The 17,056-nt window shown below is 55.9% G+C and overlaps 1 protein-coding gene and 1 pseudogene across 1 annotated transcript in view; both read left to right on the top strand.

Moving 5' to 3' along the window:
* Positions 1 to 15,719, top strand: part of SYNGAP1 (synaptic Ras GTPase activating protein 1) — a 34,696-nt gene extending 18,977 nt beyond the window's left edge. Inside the window, exons 8-19 of the mRNA XM_089918877.1 lie at positions 695 to 1,321; positions 1,452 to 1,596; positions 1,814 to 1,958; positions 3,496 to 3,732; positions 3,863 to 4,064; positions 4,279 to 4,457; positions 5,110 to 5,151; positions 5,504 to 6,578; positions 7,012 to 7,185; positions 8,311 to 8,522; positions 9,655 to 9,745; positions 13,448 to 15,719. Coding sequence (XP_089775003.1) covers positions 695 to 1,321; positions 1,452 to 1,596; positions 1,814 to 1,958; positions 3,496 to 3,732; positions 3,863 to 4,064; positions 4,279 to 4,457; positions 5,110 to 5,151; positions 5,504 to 6,578; positions 7,012 to 7,185; positions 8,311 to 8,522; positions 9,655 to 9,745; positions 13,448 to 13,594 — 3,276 coding nt within the window. The 3' untranslated portion in view covers positions 13,595 to 15,719. The remainder of the gene's footprint in view (positions 1 to 694; positions 1,322 to 1,451; positions 1,597 to 1,813; positions 1,959 to 3,495; positions 3,733 to 3,862; positions 4,065 to 4,278; positions 4,458 to 5,109; positions 5,152 to 5,503; positions 6,579 to 7,011; positions 7,186 to 8,310; positions 8,523 to 9,654; positions 9,746 to 13,447) is intronic.
* Positions 15,720 to 15,891: 172 nt separating this feature from the next.
* Positions 15,892 to 17,043, top strand: LOC111178688 (GTP-binding nuclear protein Ran-like; annotated as a pseudogene).
* The last annotated feature ends 13 nt before the right edge of the window (positions 17,044 to 17,056 follow it).

The following is a 17,056-nucleotide window of genomic DNA, read 5'->3' as shown; positions in this document are numbered from 1 at the left end:
TGCATATTTTGCAATTATTTTCCGATTGTCTTTAAAGGACTCCTCAGTTATCCTGTTCAAATTCCACCTTAATATTTTGGGTTTATTATTCTAGCTTTCAAAATCTTTTCTCAGTACTAATTCTGTCGTCTGATGTATGAGCTCCCTCTGTATCAGTTTCCTGTGGCTGCTGTAACAAATTACCACTCTCTGGACTGCTTAACACAACAGAAATTTATTCTCTGACAGTTCAGGAGATTGGAAGTCAAAAATCAAGGTGTCAGCAGGGCCTTGCTCCCTCAGAAGCTCTAGGAAGAATCCTCCCTTGTCTCTTCGTACCTTCTGGTGGTTGCCGGCAGTCTCAGGCATCCCTTGACTTCTTGCTGCATCTGTGCACTTTCTGCCTTCATCTTCATATCGTCATCTCCCCTCCTGTGTCTCTGGTCTCCAAATCTCCCTCTCCATATAGACCCCAGTCATTGGATTTAGGGTCCACCCTCATCCAGTACGACCATGTCTTAAGTGACTATAGTCACTTAATGTGACTATAAAATATGAATTCTGGGGTGACCCGGTTTAATCCCGCACACGCCTTCTCAGCCCTGTGATTGCTGGTGTCGGAGACTATCTGGCTTTTTCACCGTCTCTCCTCTTTTGGTGTCTCTGTCTCTCTGTCCCTTCCCCTTCATCTGCCGCGCCTGCCCTACCCTGGCAGGACAACAGCCGCCGGGTGGACAATGTGTTGAAGCTGTGGATCATAGAGGCGCGGGAACTGCCCCCCAAGAAGCGGTACTATTGCGAGCTCTGCCTGGATGATATGCTGTATGCACGCACCACCTCCAAGCCCCGCTCGGCCTCGGGGGACACCGTCTTCTGGGGCGAGCACTTCGAGTTCAACAACCTGCCAGCCGTCCGGGCCCTGCGGCTGCACCTGTACCGTGACTCAGACAAAAAGCGCAAGAAGGACAAGGCGGGCTATGTCGGCCTGGTGACTGTGCCTGTGGCCACCCTGGCTGGGCGCCACTTCACAGAGCAGTGGTACCCCGTGACCCTGCCGACAGGCAGTGGGGGCTCCGGGGGTATGGGGGGCTCGGGAGGGGGAGGGGGCTCAGGGGGTGGCTCAGGGGGCAAGGGCAAAGGAGGTTGCCCGGCTGTGCGGCTGAAAGCGCGTTACCAGACAATGAGCATCCTGCCCATGGAGCTGTATAAGGAGTTTGCAGAGTATGTCACCAACCATTATCGGATGCTGTGTGCGGTGTTGGAACCCGCCCTGAATGTCAAGGGCAAGGAGGAGGTCGCCAGCGCGCTGGTTCACATCCTGCAGAGTACGGGCAAGGCCAAGGTGAGTACTGGGCCCTCAGGACAAGGTGACCTGGGAGTGCACACTCGTGGGGATAGTAAGGGTAGGGTACATCTGTCTTCATCAGCTTGGGTTGGACAGAGGCTGACCCTTGGCTTTTCCTGGCCCCCAGGACTTCCTTTCAGACATGGCCATGTCCGAGGTGGACCGGTTCATGGAACGGGAGCACCTCATATTCCGCGAGAACACGCTCGCCACTAAAGCCATAGAAGAGTACATGAGACTGATTGGTCAGAAATACCTCAAGGATGCCATCGGTATGGCCTACCCACAGGTGTTCTTCCTAAACCTGCCAGATGCCCACCCCAGCCCTAAATGTAGCTACTCCAGACCCCAAGTCCACCCTGCCTCAGCTTGATGCTTCTGGGCCCAGAGCCCCCTCCAACCTGATTCTAAGATTCCCCAAACCCTGGCAGCCCCTGTCCCTGCCCTTCGAAAGTGTGACCGCCCTCCGCTGTGCCCCCATCTCCACAGGGGAATTCATCCGTGCTCTGTATGAATCTGAGGAGAACTGTGAGGTGGACCCCATCAAGTGCACGGCGTCCAGTCTGGCAGAGCACCAGGCCAACCTGCGGATGTGCTGTGAGTTGGCCCTGTGCAAGGTGGTCAACTCCCATTGGTGAGACTGGGAACCCTGGGTTGGGGGGACAGGGTTGGGGGAGTCGTGTGTTCATCTGTTCATCCATCTGTCCATCTTCAAAGAGGACTGAGAACCAGTTATGGGCAAAGCATTGTACTTGGTGCTGTAGAGCAGACAGAGAGCCATGAGGCTTGGCCCCTGCCCTCAGAGGACCTGCACCAGAATGAGTAGGGACAGATTAGATACACAGAAAGCCACAGAACGGTACAGTATGTGTTAAGTTCCAAGTGAAGGTACCCCCTCCCCACGCCTCCGCAATGCAACATAAGGTCAGAGAAGGCAGATCTTTGACTGAGATAAGCAGGGAAGGCTTCGTGGAGGAGGTGCCCCCATGGCTGTGCTTGGAAGACTAGGTCAGGTTCTGATGTATAGATATGGTGGGCTGAGAAGACGTTTCGGGAGAAGGCTGTGGAACAGGCCCACGCGTGAAGGTGCGAGGTCCTGGGACAGCAGGCAGAGGTAGTTTAGTGGAGTGTGTGGCTCACAGTGGAGAGTGATGGGAGACGTGTCTGGACAGGGCGAGGAGAGTTAGAATCTGAAGGCCTCCGCTGCCAGGTAAAGGAGTTGGAGCTCATTGGTAGGTCGTGGGATGCCAAGCAGTATCATGATTGAGAAGGTTAATTCTTAAATGGAGGTGGGTGTGGCAGGTGGCTGGAGTAGGGAGAATGAAGTCCAGGCTAGTTGGGGATTGTTGTTAATGGTTCAGGCATGGAAATCATAGCCTGAATCAGGATGGTAGCAGGAAAAGTAGAAAGGGGCTACTGTAAGGACCCTCTGCGGAAAGGATCACCAGGAGTCACTGGGTAATTGGAAAGGAGGGGGCATGTCTGTGGGGAGCAAGGACGACTCCCAAGGCCATGAGGCTGGTGGTTGGGAGACTGGTGGCCTCACTGACAGAACTGGGGAGTCAGGAGGGGGAGCCCAGTGGAGGTTGGAGATGTGGGGGGCGATGCTGAGCTCACTTTACACCAGTTAGAGTTTAAGGTGTCAATGGGACATTGAAGAGGAGGACCAGGGAGGTGGGAAGAGTGAGCTCTGAGCCATTCCAGGGACTGGGGATCATGCTTGGGACACCTCCATCCCCATTTCCCTGGAATCCAGAAGAGTTGGGGGGTCCGAGCTCCCTGTACCTCGAGTGACCCTCCATCTCTCTCCCATCTCTGTCTCTCCCTGGTGTCTTTCTTCTCCTCCTCTCCTTGTCTCTCTCACACTTGCCCCTGTCTCTCTCCCGCGTGTCCCTCTCCCCTCACCTCCTCTCCCCTCCATTCTCTCTCCCTACCCTGTCTGTCCCCTCTGTCCCCTCTGCCATAGCCCTCTTCCTCCAGCAGCCTCCTGTCCTTCTCCTGCGCTCCCGCCCTCCTCCCTCCCTGTCGCTCTCACCTCTGTGAGGGTTCCACACCCTCACCTCCTTCCACCCCCCTCAGCATGTTCCGTGGAAGCTGAGGGTCTCTGGGGCTCAGTCCCGGTCTCTCTCTTTCTCTCTCTCTCTCTCTGTCTCCCCACCCCGTCCCCTCAGCGTGTTCCCGAGGGAGCTGAAGGAGGTGTTTGCGTCTTGGCGGCTGCGCTGCGCAGAGAGGGGCCGGGAGGACATCGCAGACCGGCTGATCAGCGCCTCGCTCTTCCTGCGCTTCCTCTGCCCGGCCATCATGTCACCCAGTCTCTTTGGGCTCATGCAGGAGTACCCAGATGAGCAGACCTCGCGAACCCTCACCCTCATCGCCAAGGTCATCCAGAACCTGGCCAACTTTTCCAAGTGAGGGAAGCCTCAGGCTGGGTGTCAGACGGGGCTGGAGTGGGCAGGAAGGGTCTCCCGAGTCCCTAGAGACAGGCGTGGGTTGGAGGCCTTCTGGGTGTGACCTGTACCTTCTGGATGCTTTGGCCAGGTTTACCTCAAAGGAGGACTTTCTGGGCTTCATGAACGAGTTTTTGGAGCTGGAGTGGGGTTCCATGCAGCAGTTCCTGTACGAGATCTCCAACCTGGACACACTGACTAATAGCAGTAGCTTTGAGGGTTACATCGACCTGGGCCGAGAGCTCTCCACGCTGCACGCCCTGCTCTGGGAGGTGCTGCCCCAGCTCAGCAAGGTGAGCATAGGCCCCTTGGCCCGTCCTCAGGTCGCCAGAGGCTCCTGTGGCCCGGAGACCACCCCCTGCGCAGATTCTTCCCCCCTCCTGTTCCCAGACATGTCACTGCCACTTCCAATGCCACTTCCTCAGCTCAGACTCCTTCTACCTGAACTCTCTGAGACTCCCTTAAAGCTGGGCTATTAGCCCGCAGGTAATAGCCTCCCCATTCCAGGAAGCCCTCCTGAAGCTGGGCCCACTGCCCCGGCTCCTCAACGACATCAGCACAGCTCTGAGGAACCCCAACATCCAACGGCAGCCAAGCCGTCAGAGCGAGCGGCCCCGGCCTCAGCCTGTGGTGCTGCGGGGCCCTTCGGCCGAGATGCAGGGCTACGTGATGCGGGACCTCAACAGGTGAGCACCCAGGACCCCAGGCCTGTGCCCTAGGCGCCCTTATGCTTCTGTCCTGGATACACTCCACTGGGCCCCATGTGCCTTTCTCGAGGGCTTGAAAGAAAGGAAAGAGAAGCATTTTCTCAGAGAGAACGGTAAGGAGACAGGTCCAGTTAGTAGTTAGCTGCAAGCCAGAGGGAGCAAGGAATGTAGAGCCCCCCAAAACATGCTGAGATTCCGCCAGCTCCAGCCTGGCATAAGCCTAGGAGGCCCCTCTCCCTGCTCAGAGCTGGTGTTCAGCCTGTACACTTGGACCAGCCACCTGGTGTCAGAACATTCAGATAGCTCTGTATTAGTTGGTAAAGCAGCACCATCCCCAGCCCCGCCACCAGGACCCCTCAGACCTTGCCCCGATTCAGCACTACAGCAGTAGCCCCTGGACCCCACCCCGCAGAGCCTCCCCACCACAGCCTCCAGGCTGGGAGGCGCACAGAGCCACAGCTGCCGCTCGTTGTTTTGATGACCATCCTGCTCATTCCTCTGCCCGCATCTCTCCCTCCATGATACCATACCCATCCCACCATCCCCGCCTCTCCTTCCACACATCCCCAACTTCCACCTGCCTCTCTCTTTCTCTCTGTCTGTGCTCGTCCCTCTTCCCATCTCTCTCCAGCTCCATCGACCTTCAGTCCTTCATGGCTCGAGGCCTCAACAGGTGAGGGGCTCTCCCCTCCCCCGCCCTCTCCTCTCCTGTCTGCTCCCCCGCCAACCCCGACTCCAGTGGCCATCACCTCCCTCCGCTCCTCTTCTCCTCCATGCGCCCTCATCTCCTCCACATCTGCCCAGACCTGCCCCTCATGCCTCCTCCTGCTGCCCCATCTCCCCTTCTCCAGGCCTCCCTCCCATCCCCCCAGCCTGCCTGCCCTCTCCCGAGCTGCAAACGTCAGCTCTCAGCCCTTCCTTGCGGGTCCCACTCTTCACCCCAGGCCTATGCTGGACCACAGAGGCTCTACTGCTAGTAGCCTGGGTCTTACCTCCCACTCGTGTGCCCGCTTCCCTTCCTGCAGCTCTATGGACATGGCTCGCCTCCCCTCCCCAACCAAGGAAAAGCCCCCCCCACCGCCGCCTGGTGGGGGGAAAGACCTGTTCTATGTCAGCCGCCCACCCCTGGCCCGGTCCTCACCTGCGTACTGCACGAGCAGCTCGGACATCACAGAACCGGAGCAGAAGATGCTGAGTGTCAACAAGAGCGTCTCCATGCTGGACCTGCAGGGTGACGGGCCCGGTGGCCGCCTCAACAGCAGCAGTGTGTCCAACCTGGCAGCCGTAGGGGACCTGCTGCACTCGAGCCAGGCCTCCCTGACTGCGGCGTTGGGGCTGCGGCCCGCACCTGCTGGCCGCCTCTCCCAGGGGAGCGGCTCATCCATCACAGCGGCCGGCATGCGTCTCAGCCAGATGGGCGTCACCACGGACGGTGTCCCTGCCCAGCAACTGCGCATACCCCTCTCCTTCCAGAATCCTCTCTTCCACATGGCTGCTGATGGGCCAGGCCCCCCAGGGGGCCACGGAGGGGGCGGAGGCCACGGTCCACCCTCCTCCCATCACCACCATCACCACCATCACCACCACCGAGGTGGAGAGCCCCCAGGGGACACCTTCGCCCCATTCCATGGCTATAGCAAGAGCGAAGACCTCTCCTCAGGGGTCCCCAAGCCCCCCGCTGCTTCCATCCTCCACAGCCACAGCTACAGTGATGAGTTTGGACCCTCTGGCACTGACTTCACCCGTCGGCAGCTCTCACTCCAGGACAACCTGCAGCACATGCTGTCTCCACCCCAGATCACCATTGGTCCCCAGAGGCCCGTTCCCCCAGGGCCTGGAGGTGGGAGCGGCAGTGGGGGCAGCGGCGGGGGTGGCGGGGGCCAGCCGCCTCCGTTGCAGAGGGGCAAGTCTCAGCAGTTGACAGTCAGCGCTGCCCAGAAACCCCGGCCGTCCAGCGGGAACCTGTTGCAGTCGCCGGAGCCAAGTTATGGCCCTGCCCGTCCGCGGCAGCAGAGCCTCAGCAAAGAGGGCAGCATTGGGGGCAGCGGGGGCAGCGGCGGCGGAGGGGGTGGGGGGCTCAAGCCCTCCATCACCAAGCAGGTAGGTGGGGGTGGGAGGAAGGCCGGAGGGGTGAAGAGCAGGGAGGGAAGAAGGAAACGGGTTGGGGGGGGTGGTAGAACAGAGACTGTGGTTTGAAGTTACAATTTTCTCACGTCCTTTCATTCATTAAACAAATGTTCATAGAGGGCTTGCTTTGCGCCACGTGCTGTTCTAGGCACTGTGCACTTGGCAGTGAACGACAGACAAAACTCCCTGCCCTCATGGGGCTCCTGAGGGGAGATATGATGAATAACTAATATAGCTTTCACGAGGTGATGGGTGCTAGTGCAGGGGACAGGCTGGGGACTCTCATCTAGTGCGGGGGAAAGGAAGGGGACTCTCGTCTCTTTGGGCAGTGCTCCCTCCCTCTAAAAGCACTCCGCCTCCTCCCACCTTCCCTCTCTCCTTCTGCCCCCACCTTGCCCTGTCCCAGCATTCTCAGACGCCATCCACACTGAACCCCACGATGCCAGCCTCCGAGCGAACGGTGGCCTGGGTCTCCAACATGCCTCATCTGTCAGCTGACATTGAGAGCGCCCACATCGAGCGGGAAGAGTACAAGCTCAAGGAATACTCGAAGTCCATGGACGAGAGCCGGCTGGATAGGGTACGCAGGGCCCTCCCTGCCCCAAACCCCGTCTTACCCTTTACCCACAGGGCAGGCTTCTAGTCCCTTCCAAGGGCAACATCTGTGGTCAGGTAGTTACGATGAAAAAGAAAGGACAAAGACCCGATGTCTTCTCCTGAGAAGCCCTCAGTCTGTCAGGGGAGGCCAGATACAGTCCATTGAAAAACCCATTTCAACTCTGTTATTTTGGGTTACACACATCATAGACTGTCTGGGGAAAAGCATGCTGTATATTAGGCTGTCTCTGTGTTCTTCCCCGGGGAGAACATGTTGAAGCCCTGGCTCCTGTGACTTCTCAGGAAAGGGGAAGGTACTTCACTAGCAGTGGGAGCTGTACATTGGGCGAGGGGCAGAGTGGTCATACCAGGACCCATGCATGGCTTACCCAGTCACTGTTCTGTGGGCATCGGTGACAGAGGGTTGGTGGTTAGGGGGAGGGTGGTGTGTATTGGCCCACGTGTGGAAAGACTGTCCAGACTCTCAGCTGGTGTTGGTCCCGAGCAAAAGTCAGCAGGAGCTCTGGCCTTCACACACTTAGCAGAAAGTTCCTTGGGAGCCATTGCTGTGAGGACCCTGAAGAAGAGGGTAGCTACAGGGTTAGATTATATATACAGAATACATGACTGCAACTTGGGGAAGCAGAGAGGCTTTTGGGGAGAAGTGGTCTTTGAGCAAAGGAAAATGTTGGGATTGATGTAGATGGACTTGAGCTAAGAGAATATCTTCAGGCCTTATAATAAATTATTTCCAGCACCATTTAACAAGCTGAGGCCAAAATGCATTCCACGTGTGTCCGTGAGTCTGTCTAGGCTCCTGTGTGGGTCCTCCTGTGTCCAGATGCACATGTGAGGGCATGTGTGTACCTCTAGGGTGGGAGAGTCCACCATTTTGCTCCATCTTGAGGGAGCCTCAGCCCCACGGAAGGGCCTTCTTAAAGGCCAGTTGTGTGTGTGTGTATGACCAACAGGCAGAGAAGGGCTGGAGGAGGCTGGTGGGGTGTCCCTCACCACATGGCGGCTGTGCTTGGCAGGCAGGGGTACAGGCTGGGTGGTGGGGTCAGGCACAGCCCCCCTCACAGTGCGGGGTCGTGTGCCCGGCGGGCAGGTGAAGGAGTATGAGGAGGAGATCCACTCACTGAAGGAGCGGCTGCACATGTCCAACCGGAAGCTGGAAGAGTATGAGCGGAGGCTGCTGTCCCAGGAAGAACAGACCAGCAAAATCCTGATGCAGTATCAGGCCCGGCTGGAACAGAGCGAGAAGAGGCTAAGGCAGCAGCAGGCAGAGAAGGACTCACAGATCAAGAGCATCATTGGCAGGTGAGGGGCGGCCCGGGGAGGAGTGGCAAGGGAGAGCCTGAGGCTGAAGAAGGCCAGCGAGCTCCCCCCAGCCCCCAACCACCATCCCCCATCCCCCAACGCAGGACACCAGGAGGAAAGCCCACTACCCTCCTCCCAGGGTTGTCACCCACTCCGTCATCACCAGATGGAGAGAAACCTCCCGCTTAGTGCATTAAATGTCCCTTTACTAAACCCTGATCTCTCTCCTAGTAGAGTAACTTCTGAAGCCCTTGGAAAATGTACCTCTTACTGTCCAACCATCTCTCTCTGTCTGGATCTGGCCTAGCCTGGGACTCCCCACTGGTTATTCTCAACTCAGCCTGTAATGTTCACCCCAAATCTAAGCAGGGGTCCCTTGACCATAGTAGCCCCTGACCGTCCCATCCTGGGCCCACCCTCCTCTGCAGCCGTGGAAAGGTATTCCATCAGAAAGTAAATGACGCTTGTTATAGCCTGTGCTCTGTCAAGCCCTGGGCTCCAAGGAGGTGCCTCAACAAGGGGATCAGTTAGCTTGAGAACTGGGTAGGACCCCCACTCCAACCAGAGCCAGCTCCATTTCCACGCATTCTAAATGTATTTTTGAGTAAGATTAATTAGAAGAAAAAGGTTTGACTGGAAACCTTTTTGAAAACCACTGCTTTGATATCCTTTATGAGAAGTTACCTTAAGAATCTTCACAGAAGGCAAGGAGAGTCCGGGAATGATGATTGTAGAGACCCCTCTTGGGCGAGGGGTGTCTAGGGGCTGCCCTGGAGATGGCCTAGTTTCGGTGAGATGGGGTGGGGGATGGAGAAGCCAGGTCTTCAGCCACAGGGTGTGAGGGACGGCACGGTCCTGAGTGGGAGCGCAGAGGGCCAGGGTGCCTGGTGGTAGGTAGGGGGTCTCTGAGGCACAGAAACGCGTACTTAGCAGGGAGATGCGAGCGTCCCTGAAAGGAAGGTGAATGACAGGGCGTCTTTTGGAGTCAGAACAATGGAGGGATTCTGAGCGCGGGGGAGAAGGATGCCCAAGGCTTTTCCAGAGAGCTGTGGGGTTCCCCGGGATCGTGAGCTCCCCAGGCAGGCTCCGCGCCCGTGCCCGCCACTAACCCCACTGAAGCCCGTCCCTTCAGGCTGATGCTGGTGGAGGAGGAGCTGCGCCGGGAGCACCCCGCCATGGCTGAGCCGCTGCCCGAACCCAAGAAGAGGCTGCTCGACGCTCAGGTGGAAATTACAATGTCATTTATCTTCTCCGTGTCCCATCCCCATCCATCCCACTGTCCTTCGTGCAGTCACTGCACCAGCCACCCCAGCCCCATCGCCATCCGTCTCTCCCATTGTTCTCCGTTTGTCCACTGGCTGCTCCCGGCAGCCCCCAAGCGACCCCATTTTCATCCCATTGTCTGTGCCTTTGTCACTCCCAGCAGTGTCAGCCCCCCTCCCCTGCCGTGCCACCCCACCCTGCCTTTCCCACTTCTGTTTGCGTTTCAGGACCTTCTACCAGAACCTCAGACCCCACCAAGTTCCTGGACCCCTGCCCCTGCTGGGCCCACCCCTGTGTGAGTCAGGGAGTTTGGCTTCCTCTGAGCTCCTCTCGGGACAGGAGGGCCAGAGGCTGCAGTTTGCTAGAACAGAGCCCAGGGCAGTAGGAGTGCTAGTGTCCCCAGGCTCCGGCTGGTGCCCTGGGGACTTGGGGTACTCGTCACCGCTGTTCTCTGGGCCCCGCAATCCCCATCACTCCTTGACAGCCGCCACTGGGCCTCCTCTTCCCGACTCCTCAGATCCTGAAAGCCCCCTGTCCTGTAAGCTCTCCCTTCCTTCCCTCGGTGTTGAAGGCTTAGCCGCCTTCTTTGGCCTGCCTCTCCCTGTGATCCTCACTCCTGACTGGCCTCTCCAGCTCCTGGCTGCTCTTCCTCTCTCTCACCAGCCAACCTTTAGGACCTCCCTCCTGCCCCCTTAACCCCTCGTTCTCCCCCAATTCTGCTCACTTCCCACCCATGCTCCTCTTTCCTCTGCTCTGACCTCCAGGCTTCCCCCCCAGCACCACCAAGGCTCCTGACCCCATGACCCCACTCTCTCCCCCTGCAGCTCCTCATCAGGTAATTCTCCTGGTTCCGCTTTGACCACGGGCGGAGGACACAGGGGGAGGTGACTCCGGACCACTGCAGGTTGGTCGTGAAGCCCACTCCCTTCTGACTCTCCGGAGCCTCTCCCCTGCTCACTGCTGCCCCCCACACCCGAGGACCTCTACAGGCCCGACCCTCCGGACACCTCCTGCACAGACCTGTCTCCCCAGGCATTGTCCCAAGAGCACTTCCTGCCGCCTCCCAGAACTGTTCAGCGATACCTGACCAGTACCAAGCACCTTACCCTAGATGGCCCACACATCCCCCAGATCACACTCCCCTTCCTACACACCTCCCCGCGGCCTCCTCCTGACTCTCAGTCCTCCTCCTCTACCTCTCCAGTGTATGTCTGTCACCCCCCATTTCACCAAAGCGTCCTTGGGGGTTGGGATGTTGGGGTCAGGGTTTGTTAAAGGGGTGGTGGTGATGCTGGGTTGGGGGCCCCTGGCTAAAGGGGCTGTGCTGGCTGCAGCAGGTAGGCTGGGGTTTCCTCTTCCTTCTCCCACACCTTGGTTCTGTAGAGAGCCCTCCTTCCTCCCACCCCTCACCTGATTCTCTCTCTTTCTCCTTTCTTACATCTGTGAGGTAGAAGGCATCTGGGGTTCCTATTCAGCCCCATTGGGTGGGAATTAAGAGTGGGTAATTAATTAAGGGAGACTTTGGGGTGCTGGGAAAGGATGCTGTTCAGATGTCGGGACAGTAAGGGTGAGTGGAGCAAGGAGGAGCGAGAAAGGAACCTTGACAGATGTTAGGATGTGGACTGGTGCATGTGGCATTGGGAGTTGGAAGTGGGGGGAGGTGTCTTCCTAAATAAGATCGTGGGCTCTGTAGCCATGTTGATTCCAGGCAGAGATGCCAGAACCAGCAGATTAAATAACCTCTCGTCAGTGCTCACAGCCCTGGGCTGCTAATGCCACTCACTCCCCCTCTCCCGCCACCCAGTGGCCTTGCTGGACACAGAATCCTACCTGAAGAGCCAGTAAATGGGAACCAGTCAGCCACTGACATCACTTCTGAGATGCTTTATTTTCTGCGGGATTGATCTGCAGTGGGCAGTGTCTCCTCACACTGTAATTTTAACTCTCTGCCTGCCCGGCCTCTCTGTCAAAGTAGTTGGTGAGTTAAAAACAGATGCTGCAAGGCACCAGGGGACCTCACCATTTAAAGGACTCCTGTGGTGAATTCTTTTGTAAAATGAATAATGGCACCCTAATTTATCTCCTTTCTAAATTTGGGTCCATGGGGGTGTTGGGGGCATGCCTGTGTGCTGTTGCCAGCAGACAAGCAGAGGGAAGGGAATCTGAGGTTTCCTTCCCCTGCTGTCCTGCCACACTCAGGATACCCTACCATACAGGATTTCCTCTCTTGCTGGCTGTGGAAAGTGTGGGAGAGGCAAGCTAAGAGGGTGGCTTTGCTTAAATCTTGGGTTTGGGTGACCTTCTGAGAGATGAGGAGAGATGACCTGGGAGCCTCTGCTTGGAGTGTTTTTATATCTTTTAGAGATTCTGTCAGACACAGCTAGGTTGCCAGGATTCAATGCCCTATGGTTCAGGAAATAATTTGGACACATTCTCTAAACCCCTTTCAGGTATTGGTCCCTCTGCAACTCAGCCATTAACATAAAAATTAATTATGTGCCTGTATTTTTAAAAGCCTAAGCAAGCAACCCAAAGTGTAGAACACATGGCTTTCTTCTCCTCTCCCAGCAGAGGAACAGAAGCCAGAGCTGAGGGGAGGAGCCAGGAGTTGGTCCAGGAAGGGGTAGGAAGGGGTAGAATAGGACCAGGGGTGGGAGTAGGGTTTGGTACCCCTTACCCTCTAACTGGGAGCCCAGGGTGAGGGAATGAAAGGAGCGTGGGGGTGGAAAGGAATGAAGCCCTGCTGTTTCCTGGGGATGCAGAGCTTGGGGCATGCTGTGTCTCTGCAGAAGCTCCTAGTCCTTTCCTTCCTGCCGTTATTGTGAGCGAGAGGCGGCCCCTCCCACAGTGTTTTCTCCTTCCCACATCACTTCCCTGAATCCCCTTCCTTTCCCCCCAGTACAGTTAAACCTCTCTAATTTGGAATGTTATATTTGAGAAGCTGGCCACTGTGAATAAGTGACAAAACTGAATGACAGTGTCTTTAATGAAATGCATGTCTTCATACTATATACAGTAAGTAGAACTCAACGAGGCTTTCCCACTTGAGGCCCTCAGGGAGCATGTGTTAATGAGTAGATAGGATTGAAAAGTCTGTTTTCTGGTATAGGTTAAATATTCCCTCCCACATACACGTTTCCACTATTAATTTTGTTTAGCACACCCTTTCTTCACAGATAAAGGAAAACTCAAGCCCAGTTTTTGTTCAAATTATGAAAAAAAATCCCAAATCCATGGGGGTTTGGATTAATGAGGTTTTGCTGTACTGCTTCCCCTTGTTCCCTCTACACAAAGTTCCCACCTCTGATTGGGGGTGGCCTGGGGGGGGGGCACTGGGCAGGGGAAGATGCAAGGGTTAGGCTGGGGGTGAGATAGGAAACTTACTTCTTGTGAACTGGGTTCCTGATTTGACTCCCTGGGTTGAAGGCCCCTGTTAGGAGTCAGGGGTGAGATTCTCTTCTCCCTGATCCCAGAAGATGTAACTTCTCCTACAGGTGAGAAACGAAGGAGGAGGATGCGGGTGGGGGTGTCCTGGGGGAAGGGGGTGGGATGTGGTTTGTGGAGTGGGCCAGTTCTGGGGGAGGCCACTGCTAGGGAGCTGGCACCCAGGCCCCCGCGAAGCGTCTCAATAAGTCCGCGCTCTCCTCTTTGGTGTCTTGCAGGAGAGGCAGCTTCCCCCCTTGGGTCCAACAAACCCGCGTGTGACGCTGGCCCCACCTTGGAACGGCCTGGCCCCCCCAGCCCCACCTCCCCCACCCCGGCTGCAGATCACTGAGAACGGCGAGTTCCGAAACACCGCAGACCACTAGCCCGCCCTGCATCACAGACCTCCTTCTCCCTCCCTGTGCACCCCACCTTGGAACGGCACCAACCACCAGGACTGGACGTCGCCGAGGGACAGCGGGATTGCCTCCCTGAATGCCTCGCTGGGGGGCACCAGTCCCCCACCCCCACTGCACCATTTCCAGGAGGGAGAGCAGGGACCCTCAGCTGCTCCCTTTTCCTTCCTGTTGGGGTGCTTCCCCCTGTGACCCCCAGGAACCCCTGCCCCAGGACACCACCTACCCCACACAGACCCCTTCACTCCGGGGTGCTATCCCCATCCTCTGCCTCATCGTTCCCCTGAGCACTGGGGGACAGACCCTCACCCCACCGTGGGGGTGCGGCACCTCCAAACTTTCAACTTCAGGGTGATTTTTTAGCAGTAACCAGAGCTGACAATCTAACTCCCCTCCACCGCCCCATTTTGGCCTCCCCTGTCCCCCTTGTTATGGGGAGGGGACCCCAGGTGAGGGGGCCCTATTACCCCTTGATTTCTCAGGAGCGTCTGGGGGGGCTCAGCACGCACAAACTCCTTCTCCTCCTACCACTCTTAAATTTACTCCCTCCCCACCCAGAACCCAGATGGGGTGGAGGGGCCACCGGGGCAGGGAGGGGGTGGCAAGGGGGGAATGGGAGTTGTCTCCCCTTCTTCCCATACCTGATCTGCTCTTGGCTGGTCCCAGAGCGGGGTGAGGGGGCTTGTGCCCCCCCCTCCCCCAGTGTGTTGGGTGGGGCGGAATTGAGGTTTGGGGGAGGGGTTAGGGTTTAGGAGCGGGTGTATGTTGGGGAGGACAGACTAGTTGATCTGCCCTACCCTGACACACACACAGCCCCGCTGCCCCTCCCCTCTCTTTTCTTGGTCTCTACTCCCAGGGGGAGGGGGGAACTTACTCTAGGAAAAGCCATGTCTCTCTCCCCCAGGGTGGGGGGACCTGTGTTGGAGGAGGGGTGTTGAGGGCCCCCTTCCATGACTCTGTCCCCCGGGGGAGGTAGGACAGGGCTGGGCTTCCCTCTCATCCTCCCCCCCCCTCCCCAATCTCCCTCCACCTTCCTCCCTCCCGCCAGGTCCACAATTTTTCGGTGTTTCTCTGTACATAGCTCTCTGGCGGGATAGGGGAGGTAGGATGGATGGGGTTTGGTGTGGGTAGGTCACAGGAGGGGAGAAGCCCCTCCTTGGCACCCCCTCTTCCCTGACTGCTGTCCCCTACCCAGCCTTGCCCCCTCATCCCTTCTTGCGTTTGGTATTGAGACTCTTCCCAGACTCCACCCTTCTTTCTTTTGTATGGACAGTTCCCCTTCAGTCCCATCCCACTACACACATACACCCAGCCGGGGCCAAATTTATACTTATATAAAAGTTGTAAATATGTGAAATTTTATCCCTGTGCCCTTTCCTTGCTTTCCCAACCTCAGACCCTACCCCTGGACTCCCTTTCCTCTTCTCTTCTTTGGCTGTTGTAATTATCTGGGGTTTGTACTGTACATATCCAGGGTGTGTGTGTGGGGGCTGGGGGCAACCCCTCTGTACAGAGCTTCCTGGCCCCCTCCCCCCCATGCTTCCCTCCCCCGGCCACCACCTTAAGGGTAGGGAGATGTTCTTCCTACCTGTTTTATTTTGTTTTCACGTTCTCCCTCCCCACCCTACCCCACTCCCAGCCTACTCTATCCCCAGCCACTGTCCCTTTTTCTCCACTCCCAGCCCCATTTCCTTTTTTTCTGGAGTGTGTGGTGAAACAGAAAAATCATGTTTAATAAACGGAGATTGTTCTTTTATCACTGTGCTTACTTTCCTAGGCTGGGACCTCCAGGAGGACCAGCAGGGTGACGAGCTGCTTTTTGAGAGGAAGCTGACAGCCTAGGAGAAACTGTATATCCTTGTGTGGTGCCGTAGTCTTCACCCTAGAATATCGCTGTCCCGACCAGCGAGATTTATTGTTTTAGAGTAGGGGTTTTGCACTGGCCAAACTTACTCCGTCTATCTCTCCCCTCACCACTGCACCACTTAACCCGAAGGAGTAAAGAGGTCAAGGAACAGCAGCATTAAATAAATAAATAAAACATTAAAAAAAAAAAAAAGAACAGCAGCATTCTCTGATAAAAGATTCCTAGTATACATCTACGTGTACCTTAAAAAGAATTACCTAATTGGTAAAACTACATCTGTGAAACATCATCTGACTGGTGAATTTGAGAAGTATGTAGCTACCTTGGGTGTTGAGGTCCATCCCCTTGTATTCCGTACCAACAGAGGACCTATTAAGTTCAATGTATGGGATACAGCTGGTCAGGAGAAACTTGGTGGACTGAGAAATGGCTATTATATCCAAGCTCTGTGCCATTATAATGTTTGATGTAATATCGAGAGTTACAAGAACGTGCGTAACTGGCATACAGATCTGGTACGAGTGTGTGAGAACATCCCCATCGTGTTGTGTGGCAACAAAGTGGTTATTAAGGACAGAAAGGTTAAGGCAAAGTCAACTGTCTTCAGCCGAAAGAAGAATCTTCAGTACTATGACATTTCTGCCAAAAGTAACTACAACTTTGAAAAGCCCTTCCTCTGGCTTGCTAGAAAACTGATCGGAGACCCTAACTTGGAGTTCGTCGCCATGCCTGCTCTCGCCCCACCAGAGGTGGTCATGGATCCAGCGTTGGCAGCGCAGTACGAGCACGATCTAGAGGTTGCTCAGACAACTGCCCTCCCGGATGAACATGATGACCCGTGAGAAAGTGAAGCTGGAGCCCAGAGTCAGAAGTCTAGTTTTATAGGCAACTGTCCTGTGATGTCGGTGGTGCAGGGTGTTTGCCACTTTATTATATAGCTAAGCAGAACATGTGCTTAATCTTTGGGATGCTGAAGGAGATGAATGGGCTTCGGAGTGAATGTGGCAGTTAAAAAAAAAACAAAAACATTTTTTTGGGGACCTGCATATTTGTGTTTTGGAACACAGTTGTTTCCTCCTTGAGTTTCAAATATAAGAGTGCTACAGTCACATCACAATATTCAGTGGTGGAATCTTGTTTGTCACTGTCATTCCCATTCCTTTTCGTTTAGAATCAGAATAAAGTTGTATTTTAAATATCTAAAAAAAATTACCTAGAAATTAAGTTTATTAAATTGCTAGAGGAAAAATAAAAATTAGTTTAAACGCTCCCGTGCGGAATGGAGGAAAGAACATGGTGCCTCAGCGATATGCGGTCCAGCCCCAGGGCCACCACTTGCCAGCCTCAGTTTCCCCCGAGGAAACGGGATGGAAACACCTACCTCGCTGGTGGCGAAGCCCGAGGGATACAAGGTGATGCGGTCAATACGTAGCCCATACAGTAAGTGCCCGCTTAATCTCGCCCTCTCAGCACCTACTAGAGGCGGGGGCTAAGTTTAATCACCGGAGCGCACGCCCACCCTTTCTGCGGCCCGGCTGGGGCCAGCGGCTTCTCGCGGGCACCGC

The sequence above is a fragment of the Delphinapterus leucas genome, chromosome 10 (assembly GCF_059928025.1).
Source record: "Delphinapterus leucas isolate spDelLeu-1000000601 "Yukka" chromosome 10, BTC_Dleu_Yukka2, whole genome shotgun sequence".
Taxonomy (NCBI): Eukaryota; Metazoa; Chordata; class Mammalia; order Artiodactyla; family Monodontidae; genus Delphinapterus; species Delphinapterus leucas.
Note: the sequence above shows the minus strand (reverse complement) of the source record. Positions and strands in the feature narration are given on the sequence as shown.